General features: G+C 38.9%; 1 protein-coding gene across 1 annotated transcript; it reads left to right on the top strand.

Moving 5' to 3' along the window:
* Positions 1-9,302: 9,302 nt before the first annotated feature.
* On the top strand, positions 9,303-12,371 carry cxcl19 (chemokine (C-X-C motif) ligand 19). Its single transcript, XM_048236235.1, has 3 exons — positions 9,303-9,427; positions 11,646-11,781; positions 11,984-12,371. Exons 1-3 carry the CDS (start codon positions 9,373-9,375, stop codon positions 12,087-12,089), a joined length of 297 nt encoding a protein of 98 aa, XP_048092192.1. The 5' UTR covers positions 9,303-9,372; the 3' UTR covers positions 12,090-12,371.
* Positions 12,372-12,756: the final 385 nt, after the last annotated feature.

Raw genomic sequence — 12,756 nt, 5'->3', positions numbered from 1 at the left:
AAAGATCAATCACAATGCCCCAGTGCAGTGACGGTGACACTGTACTGTAGGAGATGCTGTCCTTTGGATGAGATGTTAAACCAAGGTCCTGACTCACTTATCGCAAAGAGAAGGGGATTCCCCAGTGTGCTGGCTAAACTTTCAACCTGCACCAGAGGAGGGGGAGGAGGGCATTTTTGATTAAATTGAATTGAGACATAGTTAGATTAATCTGACAATGTAAACCACTACACAGATTGTACATTAAAAAGATTGTCATGTATTGATTCCCAAGACTCCAAGCTTTCAAGTAATGTATAATATGACTATGCTAAATAACAATCTGATGTGATGGGGGAGGGGGGGAACTGTCCCGCCGGCAGGACACCGCAGACCGTGTGACCGTTCTGAAGACCAGAAATTATTTTTTGTCATTGTTGGTCGGCTTTGGCTGCAGTGCAGGTCATCCACGCTCTTTCTGGTTCTTCACTGTGAGATTCAGGCAGGCGTGGTGGATGAGTGGTGTGTTTTGCCCAAATGGATGTTTTTTTTTACCAATGCCTCTCATTTTGTTGTGTGTTTTCCAGTGTACAACAGAGGTCATCTCAAAATGTGAAGAGCAAAAGCACAACCATAGCCAGCACCAAGGCAACCATCGTCATCATCAATGCAACCATCGTAACCACCAATGCAACCATCACCAGCAACAGTAACACAACAATCACCAGTGCCAACAACACTATGGCCAGCACAGCCAACAGCACAGCACAGCTTATCAGGAAGTCTTCAAGAGTTTCAAAGGTCACAGGGTAAATAGTGTGCAACCCATGTGTGCCATACGAATCTGCAGATTCATACCACATAAACATTTTTTGACTGTTTAGACTTTCAATCCTTTTCTCTCTCTCAAATCAGGAGGTGTTCTCTGAAATGTGTCTTTGGCATGAATAACACACCCATCTAGGGCCCAAATTGGTTTTTACTTGGGTTAGATGGGCTTCAACGACCATTTTATATTTTAGTACACATTTTGAAGCCTCAGAAAATTTAACATATCAAAGTAGGTGCTTTGAAACATATAAATATGGAGTGCAACACAGGTACCAGTTCAACTTTCAGAAGAAACCAAATGTTAGTTAGTTACTTTTTGTGTGGAAGCTTTACTGACATCACGCCTAAACAGAAAAGACTGTACTAGTCTCATAGCCACACCCACACTGACAGTTCTCATAGCCCCAACGAGCGGTAGATAAATCAGAGTGGCGACACTCCCATAGACCTCCATAGGAAACAATCGGGGAGCTTTTTCCAGGCTACTTCCGTATTATGCTGAGCTCAAAAGTTCCTTAACTTTGACATTCACGCCGGTAGCCCCATTCACTTCCATTGCTTTCTGCCTGATATTGTCAGTGGTAAGTGGATGAAAGTACGACGTTTAAATTGTCATATGTATTTCCTATACCAACTGTACTAGTAAATACAGGAATTGTTCTTTGAATGTTTTTGTGCTGCCTGTTTAACTATTATTTTTAGCTTAAATGTTGACCGAAATTCCAAAGCCAGAAGTTAGCCTGCTGCAAACCTTTATGTGGAGAGGCTAGCTTAAAGATAATGCTCCTATGTCAATAATAAAATTCAGACAAAACACATTTGGTTAGCCTATTATAGTAGGTCAACTTTAGTTGATAGGTTGGTTGTCATCGGGTTTTCATTATGTTTATAATGCTATTTTTTCAAACCTGATGGCGTTAGCTGATTAGTTCATTCACACACATAGTGTTAACGTTAGACATGCTAGGGGGAACACAAACTTGATCTTGATAAAATACATTTCATTCAGCATGGTAACTCTATATTCAGTGCTGGTTATCAAGGGGTTTGTGATTAACGCTCTTCAGGTGAAAAGTGGAGCAAACCCAGAGGCCTAAGACTGGCTCCCTTGTGGGGTGGTTGGGTGGATGAGCTAGAGGGGGGTGTCTACTCTGAGGGTGGATATGCGCCCAGAGGGACCTCCCTGCCACTACACCTCCACAGCCCTCCTCTTCTCCTGTGACTGCCAGGGCCAGCTCCACTCTGTACACCTCACTTTTTAATGCTCCTCATGCTAGATGTCCCAACATTCACACCCCCATTCAAGAAAACAATAACTAAATCATCTAGGAATAGGGCCAGGTGGGGTGCTCTGTGGAGCCTGAAGAGGCCCTGCACAGTTGCGCCCCACCTCTTTTTTTTTTTTTTTACAGTTTTTTCTGATTGCACATTTTTTGTAACTATGGCTATTTTTGCAAAACTCTACACACAAATAGGGATACCTTTCACCAAATCAGCAAAACATTGTAGTTCTCTTGCAAAAGCTAACACACCTTGCTTTTACTCTTCACACCTTCGTAAAAATGGTCAAAGATCCTTAATATACAACCGTCTCTGAAATGGTGTTTTTGTACCAAAGAGTAAACACAAGCCATCACAATAATAAGCACACAATGTGCCAACTACACACTGATGGTATGAATAGAAAACACATCTGGTTTTTGCTTTCTCTGTGCACAAGGTAGGCTATATCAGTTTGAGGTCATACTTTTGTCATAGTTCTGTAAACATACAGGGATCCAAACTTCAAGTATTGGTGTTTATTTACACACATCAAAACAAACACAAGTGTGTTTTTCCAAGTCAAAACACAAAATAGCAATTTCACTGAGACAAAAAAAAACAATCAATCTACATCATGTCGTCTCAAAATGTTGTCTAAATCACATGCAATGTCCTCTAGTCCAAGGCACCGGGGAAAATATATTCTGGAATGCCGTATCCAGGCCTGACATGATGCCTGGTCAATATCCCCACATGTAGACTGATTTTTTTGCCTGTAAAAGGGCTATTTCTTACTCTTCTTACCCTTCCTATTCCCCCTCCTCATCCTCCTCTTGCTCCTCCTTGTCCTCTTCCTCTATCTTTACCTCCTTGTCCTTGTCATCCTTTCCCTCTCGCTTCTTCACCTCCGCGTCCTCTTCCTCCTACTTCTTCACCTCCACATCCTATTCTTTGGCCTCCTCTAATTCTTACTCTTCTCACTCTTCCTGCTCCCTCCATTGTACCCATTGTACATTACCTGTGGTTTATATGCTGATTGCAAAGCAAACTAATTATCTAAAACAATTTTCACATGAGAAAGTGTGCCAGAGAGTTGGCAAAATAGTGTAAATAATAGCCATACATGTGTATAGATTTGCTAGGAGTGTGTTGATCATTTGGAAATTAAGTGTAAAGCAGTGAGTTGTGTTTACAGTTCCGCAAAAAGAGTGCTGTGCAGTGTATTGTACCTACAGTTGTGCAAAGTGTGTGTTACAAAATTGCAAACTGAGTGCAAAGCAGTGTTTGTGCTTTTAGTTTTGCTAACTCAGTGAGTGGTTTTGCTATAAGTATTAATAGTTTTAGAAATTGTGCTATAAGAAACACAGTAGTGTTTAAGCATTCAGAAAAAACTGTAATGCATCTCATATTAGAGGAGGCACACAATCAATTCATTGGTAGGGCGAGGGTGGTGCTTGAGACCTGAGAGCTGACGGTGATAAGTTCTCCCCCCTGCTCCGCGCCTCTTTTACTGCACTTAGACATTAGAAGGCACACATAACACAGGGATAGTGGGGTGTGTAGATGAGCTGGCCCGTCAGTAAGATAACAACTGGTATCAGGGGCAGGGGAGGGCGGGAGTGCGGTGGTTCTACCACCACTACCACTGTTCCAAACGGGATTTCCAAAGGCAGAATTAAGACATCCAAGATAAGTGATAAAGCGAGGTTTGACATAGCGTTGTCTGGTCATCCTAGCTCAACTCGTTTCACTAATGCCAATCCAGGACGAGTAGGAGCGACTATGTCAAGCCAGGTGTAAGTAATTCAGGATGTGTGCGCGTTCTCGTTTCTGTTCCAAAGTGCCCACGGTTGGAATAAAAAAGCCGTGGAAAATAGCGTCATTCACACAAAGTGAACAACCGCTTTTGATATAGACTAACAATGAAGTAAAGTTATCCTTTTTGGAATGGGGAATCATGGCTATTTCTGTAAAACAGCAGAAGTAGGCGTGGTAGACCAACTGAATGCAAATTTACGTATGCACCCACGTGTGAGTGCTTCCTTGTCTCGGCACGCAACATCATTAAGAAAGCGCTTGCCACTGCAAAGATGCACATATGATATAGGCCTACCTTAATATTATAGTTGAAAATACCTTCGAAAACTTGCCCCTCCACTTCCAATCAACTACAGTAGGCTATTCATCAAACGTCTATCAATAAAATAAGCAAACAATGAGTACCTAGGCCTATGTTAATAATTATAAGGCTATCACAATTAAAATAATAACCATATGGTAGTAGGCAGATAATCTGTTTTGTTTTGCGAGCAAATACATTTAGCAAATAGTTTATAAATGGAATAAAGCTCCTTAAAAATTAGCATGGAGGTCTGATGTAAATGACAGCTAGCAGAACCAATAAGACAACATAATTACCATTAGAATTAACTTAGTTTATTGTTAGCCTGGTCAGGACCAGGCTAGGCGCAGAGAATAAATCCCCATGGTAACTTATGTGCCATCTCTTTTGTGAAACCAAGTCAAGGCTAAATTCATCCAGGATAACCTAAAAATCCCAGCTTAATCCCTTATCTAGGTTTTGTGAAATACCCCTCTGATTAATTAAATTCAGGAGAAAAGAGATATAAGCCCACCTACACTGAAAACTGATTGGTTGATTTAGCAAAACAGACCAGGATGCTCTCTGTCTTGGATGCGCTTGCAGGCACACACGCACCACTCCTCTCTCTCTTCCTCTCCGTTGTGTGCGCGTTAAACGTAGATGCACACACGAAGTCCGGTCTGGCTTGTGTGCTCTTGTTCGCTCTAGGTTCCGGGAGATTTTATGTAATTTGCGGGCGTCAGGATATCAATATGTGGGAGACTCCCAAAACTTCGGGAGACTTGGGATGTCTAGCTAGACAGCACTTTGTCACCAGCACAGAATGTAGCCTACAACATACCTTACATACATGTTGTCATGTTTAGCTGACACAAACTCAAAATAATAACTGCATAGATAAAACGTGCATCTCTCTCCTCCCTCCATTGTTGTTTACGTTTGGGTCGCTGCGTGGTTTTACACGTGAGTTGTCCTCATGCTGAAAAGGTTGGCATAGCCTACATTACGTTAATCCCCGAGACAAGAAGAAAGCAAAGAATATATCTTTTTACTAAGTAAAATGACAAAAATAGTAACGCACAGTGATTTAGATAAGTAACTTTAATCTGATTACTGGTTTGTAAATAGAAGCGTGTTAGATTACTGTGGTCAAAATAGACTAAGGCGTTACTAAGTAACGCGCGTTACTGGCATCACTGGTGGTGGCCACCTTTATGCTATTTCTTCAAAAGAACTGAACAGATTTAATGCATGATCAAACTTTTAAAATTTAAGCTGTTAGGCTATGGTTTGCTATTAATTTATTTGATAAACGTTTATGGCTTAGTCTTACAATTATCAAGGTTGTGTGATAGATTTAGGGGGCACCTTCGTATCAAGTAATCTACACTGTGGTCATTTTTTGTGTCTAACCTATAACATCAAATAAATCAATTGTCATCAGTTGTATGCACATCCATAGTGGGATATTTGCACGCACAGCACTATTAAAGCACATTCGAGATCCAAAATGTTAGTAGAGGCGGAGCTCTTCGTTTTTAAGACAATTGATTGGTCAGTGTGCGGTAGATTACACGATTTGAGCTATAACTTAGCACATAACCTCCTCCCGACCAGGGGCCTGTACTACGAAGGGAGCTTAACCTACCCAGATGTAACCCAGGGTTACTTTGTTAAACCGGGGTTGACAAAACCTGGTTATCTTAAGTGGTGTTAATCGGTACTACAACGCTGATTATGAAGTTGATTTGTTGAGCCAGGGTTAACCTAATTGGAGTTTGTGCGCGTTCACATAAAAGGGGTGGGTTGCAGCGCAAGTCACCACTTTCAGTGATGACGCGATCACCTTATTATACGGATGAGGAATGCACAATTATTATAACAAGTTATGAGGAATTAAAACCCACTCTACGACAAAAATCAAATACGTCGGCAGTGAACAAAGCAAGGCAAGGATGTTGGCAACGTATTGCAGATCGGGTAGCCTAAATGCCTAAAAGTAAAGTTTTATTTCCACATGTTCTTCAAATATGTGTTACGGAGGATTAATAGCTTGCGGAATGTATGAAATGAGTTGAAATAATTAAATTGCCTATTTTGAGTTCATAGAAAGGCCTACAGATGCAACACAATTCAGAAGTGGGCATATAGATTACAGTAATAGGATAATTGAATGTTTAAGTAGCCCCCATTGACTGATTTAGTGTATGCCTAACCATTGCCAAACGCACATGGCAGCAGGTGAAAATGAAACACAAACACATTATTCAGAATAGTGGTTTATATAGTCATAACTTGCATTAATATTTCTTAATTATGAAAACATGTAGGCCTAGTATGCTTATCGCCTTCACTGGCCTCTGTTTTACAGCTAACAAGAAAAAGGTGTCTTTGAACACTACTGTAAGGCACCAGAGTGTTTTACAGTAGCAGAGGAGTTGGCCATTGCAAATAATAGTGGAAGGCCGATTATGGATGGAAGGGGTTGAGGGAGGCATTCGTTGGATTCTGGTGCTGTGGAAATGTGTAGCCTTTATGTGCAGGGTACAGTAATATGACATTCAATTCAACAAGTTTGTTAAAATTGTGATTTTAATTTATTAGGCCTAGGCCATGTCCGATTTATTTTAGGCTATTCTTGCTCAGATGTTCAGCATACTGTAGGCTAGGCTAGGCCTATGTCCGATTTATTTTCGGACATACAGTATTCTTGCTCAGATGTTCAGCATCACCGATTAGATGGAATACATGAATGTCCACGTAAGGACATTGGTATGACGGGTGACATTAGAGACTTCTGCCTAGATCATCTGACAAAGATGACGAATTCCTTCGGCTGACAATCTTTTGGATCTCAAATGTGCTTTAATAGTGCTGTGCGTGCAAATATCCCACTATGGACGTGCATACCATACAACAACTGATGACAATTGATTTATTTGATGTTATAGGTTAGACACAAAAAAATATCGCAGTGTAGATTAAGCTATCGCTCAAGTAATTGTTTTTAAATAGAGGCGGTCTTGTGCGTCTGCATGTTTCACGATTGGCCAACGTCATCCCAACACCGAGAACGCGCACAGATCTGAGCTGAAAGCCTAGTTTGACAAATATATCACAAAACTGCTATTGTAGTATCACTTAAAGGAACCGTATGTAAGAAATGTATTTCAATTAATCATAACATGGCCCTGATATGTCACTAGACATTAAGAAATCATGTTAATTTCAAATACTTATATCACTGACAACAGTGGTCCGGCCAGGATATTGTCATTTCAAAAGTGAAGTTGCAGCCCTCAACTGATGTTGTTGTGTTTTGTCATGTCATGTTGTGTTTGGCCTGATGCGCCACCCTCCACCTATCTACTAATCACAAAGTCAGTAGTGTTTCGGCATCTGGGTTGGCAACCTCGATTTGGGGGAAGGGGAGGGGATACAGCGAACTACAGTAATTTGAAAGTGATTGCAGTACCCGTTTTAGCCACAATCTTACATATGGTTCCTTTAACGTATACCCCTGAGTCAAGGCTTTGTTAAGCCTCGATATGTCTACATAGCCTAGATATGTCTAATCTTCGTAGTATACCCCACAGCACATACTGTATAAGTAAACAAATGTCCATAGGAAGTCAGGAAAAAATCAGCCACCCTCAGCCATGAAAACCATGTTTAGTTTGAGTCATACACAATAGTTTAGGCATGTACTAATGAAAACATATAATTTCCAATGCTATGACTGTTTTTGTGGTAGACTTTGTCATACATGGGGAATATGCACTTGAAAATTAGGTATTAAGTTATTTTTTTCATGTTTGATGCTCTATAAATGTAATATTTTCATTTATTTTAGACATGCAACCTTGGCAAGGAAGTACTAAAACAGTAGTATTACATAAATAAATTCAAAACTTCTGATGGGATTCATTGTGAAGATTTTGAGGTCAAAAGATACTTACAAATTTCATAAATTTCATAAAGTTGAAGACAATTAACAAAGTAGAATACTCCCTGAAAATTTCAAGCATGAATCGTTCAAAAGTAATGACTGAAGGAACTTAGTCATTTAAAAAACAGCATTTTTTCAGACTCATGAGCCTGTTTTTTAAGCTTCCATATCTCAGACAATAAAGTAGATATAAGCTTAAAATGTTGTACAGTAGTTGCTGGGTATACTACCATTATTGACTTAAAGTATGAAGCAAATCCAAGATGGTTTAACTTTATGAGGTGGGAAAAGTTTCTAAAATCTGTTGATTTCACTTAAAGTATGAAGCAAATCCAAGATGGTTCAACTTTATGAGGCGGGAAAAGTTTCTAAAATCTGTTGATTTGGCACGGAATGACCCTATACACATCAATAGGGAATACTGGCATAGGCATTAAACAAGGATCACATGTCCCTGCAGTTCTTACAGAAGTGAGATGAAACAAAAGAATATTGTGAGGATTTCACTAAGACAAAAAACATTTAAACGTTTAAAGTGAAACAAAGAAACAAAGATTTGAGCAGAAGTTTGTTGAAAGTATAAGTAAGTATATATACTCTTTTGATTCCGTGAGGGAAATTTGGTAAGGTCAACCAATCAAAAAATATTTAGAAACTATTTGTTTTGACTTTGACCCATGATGAAATGCTGCACTTAAGAGACTGTGTGTTACATGATTGCACAAGATCAACACAGTTCTTGTGATTGCACAAGATCAACACACTCTTCCCATTTCTGGGTTTAGCACAAGAATAATTATTTGGGGCTTTGTCTGTTTACATTGGCTTTCTTGTCATTAAAAGAAACATCCCATGGCCAACCTTGTGGAGAGCGATGGACTTTTAGCCTCATGACTGCCTTCTGATCAAGATGTGTAATTTTGCAACTGAAACTTTGTTAGCTTCACGCACACAAACACACACACACACACACACACACACACACACACACGTGCATACTCATATGTCCTCTACCACCACACCAAACTCACATGCCAATAGTGAAACACAAAAACATCACACACACAACCAAATGGGACTTTTTGTAAAAAAAAAAAAAAAAATATGCTATGTCATTCTGATCATATGACTGTTGTGTGTATATAGGCTGTGAAAGGGGCATTGTACTACTCACAGTCTGCTGAGATATATTAGAGATTGACTTATAGGTTTCCAATCACCATCTCAGTGTTTTACTTACTGTAAGATGAAGGTTATCCTGCTTCTTGCGTTGACTGGATTGTTGATCATTGCCACAAGTGGTAAGTAATAAGACCACACTTTCCATCTTACTGTATGCCACCTACAGAGGTATGTTTATGTTAATGGCTGTTTTGTGTGTTGTGTGCAGAGCTGGTAAAAGTACACTCTTTCCATACTCAAGTAGATGTACAGATACTTATGTAAAAAAGACTCTAGTATACAGTAAGTAGTGATTCAACTTCCTTACTCAAGTCAAAGTACAGACTCTGATCAATGTACTGATAAAATATCCTAGCAGTTTTGAAGGACTATTTTACCAGTTGTTTCTGTTAAAAGAAGCAGACTGTAAAATGATATTCCAATTTAACAAATGTAGCTCCTTAACAACAATTTCACTGTGGCATTTAATTTAAAAACATCAAGCAAGCAGTGTTGCCTACTAGGCCTACCAAGGTAAGGATGAACAAACAGCTTGCAGGCATAATAAGCCTATAGGAAAATGTCCAAATATTTTCCCACAAATGTTTGAGGAAAAGAAAACAAAGAATAGGATGTTTTGACGTTCGAAGTATTGAATTCGACAAAGAAGCTTGATTATCTAGCATTGTTTTGGCGCTGCCCCTCAGGTAGCACCCGTACAGTAGATAGATAGATAGATAGATAGATAGATAGATAGATAGATAGACAGATAGATAGATAGATAGATAGATAGATAGATAGATAGATAGATACTTTATTGATCCCCAAGGGGAAATTCAAGTAGCATACAGACATCACACACACATTCACTAACAGCAGAAAAAAGTAGGGCTGTCAAAATAACTGATTAATTTTGATTAATTAATTTGAGAAAAAATAACTGATTAAAAAAATTAGTGCAGATTAATCGATACGGTATGACCTTTGACCCCGAGCCGTTCTAGTCAGTAAAAATTAGACTGTAAAATGAAGGAGAGAGAAGAAAACGTGCTGCCTGGATCATTGATTGGAACATTTACTTTTAAAAAATGGCCTGATGGTGTTGATAAAAATAAAGTGTTGAAAATAAAGTCCTCTGCAATGTCTGCAGCAAGGAATTTGCATATCACCGGAGTTCATCAACTCTATAGTCGCACATCAATGCAAAGAAATAAGTGTTGACATTGAGGGGAGTGTTAATTTATTTTCATTGTGTCCCCTAGGTTATATCTGTGGCCTGAAATGCCAAAGCACTGTTGAATTTATTTCCTCAGCATATTAGGTCATATCATAGATTATTATGGCCATTATTTGAACAGTGAAAATAATAATAAAAGAGTTTTTGAACTTTAATGTCACTAATGCTGATTATTCAATGATTCATTTGAATTTAAATATTTAAAATACTTTCACAGCAAAAATTATATATGCAAATAATTTAGATTAATTAATCACAGAGTATGTAATTAATTAGATATTTTTTTTTAATCAATTGACAGCCCTAGAAAAAAGTAATTAAAAGTATATAATATAAAAAAACACAACTAAGCAATAAGGACAGTAGAAGATAAAGAATATACTAAAATACAAATGATATAAACTAAATAACACTTAATCTAAATCAATTCTAAAAACAGTATCCACATAGTGGGTGATTAATCAAGAGGCGCTTGCAATGACTGAGGCAGGGACTGAGCCTGTGATTCTCTGTGCATAGTAAGGTAAGGTGCTCTGTGTGAGTGAGTGTCATGGTGATGGTGCAAATGAGTAAGTCAACCAGTAGCAAAGTCAACCCCCTTTTTGCATCACAATTGTTGCCCCATCCATTTAGAATGAAATCAGCCTTGTTGTTGAGAATGCACACAATGACCTTAAATAAAAATGATTGCTTACCCGCCTCAAATGCAACACAAAAGTTACAAGCCAGTTTAGAAAATGTATAGATAGAGTAGAAAGTATAGATATCTATTTGAAAATGTAGGGGAGTAAAGTAAAAAATAAAGTAAAGTAAAAAGAGAAAGAAATACTCAAGTAAAGTACAGATACCTGATGCTACAGTACAGTACTTAAGTATTTGTACTTTGTTACTTTCCATCTCTGATTGAGTGTCAACATGTTTGTGTGTCGTTTGTCTGTGTATTGGCAGTGCTGTGTGTGTGTGTGTGTGTGTGTGTGTGTGTGTGTGTGTGTGTGTGTGTGTGAGGTGTTTCTTGATTCCACAAACTTTTTAAGCTAATGGCCATGATGATGATGGTGAAAACAAAATGTTAACATGACCGTTTCCGAATCTCAATTCAAATGTTTTGCTTGCCCTCTAAGGCATGCCAGCCTTGGGGAAAGGCTACAACAGCCACTGTCTCTGCTTTGAGTTTGAGTCTCGGGTCATCCCGCAGGAGAGGCTGCGGAGTGTTGAGATCCTTCCCCGAGGCCCGCACTGCAGCAGCACCGAGATTGTGTAAGCACTTTATAAACTACTGATTAATTGCACATTTTCCTTTTGGCTGCATAGGGCTAGATTAGGGCTTGCAATAATGTCTAGGATAATAGATTGTTCGTAATAAAAATGCTTACTGAGAGTATTGCAAGCTGTTTTCAATATAAAAGTGTCATCATCTTTAAAAAAACACTGTGTGTGTGTGTGTTTCTTCCCCCATCAGTGCCCGTTTGGTGACCGGTGAGAAGATCTGTCTCAACCCTAGCGCAACGTGGGTCAGGAGGCTTGTCCGCTATGTGATAGAGAAGGAGGCCCTGCAGCGGGGTTGAGTGTGGGACAAAGCAGTTGTTTCCTTTCTTCTGGAGCTGCTCATGAGGCAGTTACCAGTTCAGTGTAATCTTGGTTGCAACCCATTTTGTCTTGAGCCAGTCTTTTATTGTGGTTCTACCTTTTTGTAGACAAGATTTGTAACATTTATGTTTTCTTTATATGTTATGTTTTTCCCACACAAGCAGGATGCTGTAACATTCCACTCATTTTTTGCATAGGATGTCTCTCAGAAAAGTTTGGTATTTTGTTCAAGGACAATAAAACTCAGACTTTATATTGTACATGAATATTTGATTCAATATTTGATTCATCTACTTTCAGGTATTTTCTCTTATATGGTATGCTTCCCTTAAAGTCTTTCCCTTAAAGTTTTTTTGACAGCGCCGGAAAGTCCTTCATGGTCAAATCTTTGGTTCCAGGAATGTCCGCGGAACATTCTTTGAACCATGTTTAAAACTTGAGCAGAAAAACCATTTTTATAACGTCTTTGATAGATAATTTCAGTCAACGTCTTATCCTCTGCATACAATATGGAAAAGGTGTCATATGAGTTAAAACTGTAGGCTAGCCTACTAAGGCGGGCACAGAGAATTCTTTGATTTGGGAGATATATCAGCCTAGTGCATGTGCGCATATATCAAATCTAATTCTCACTCATTTATTGTA

Source organism: Alosa alosa, chromosome 24, assembly GCF_017589495.1.
Source record: "Alosa alosa isolate M-15738 ecotype Scorff River chromosome 24, AALO_Geno_1.1, whole genome shotgun sequence".
Lineage (NCBI taxonomy): Eukaryota > Metazoa > Chordata > Actinopteri > Clupeiformes > Clupeidae > Alosa > Alosa alosa.
The sequence above is the reverse complement of the archived record's forward strand: the minus strand, read 5'-3'. Positions and strand labels throughout refer to the sequence as shown.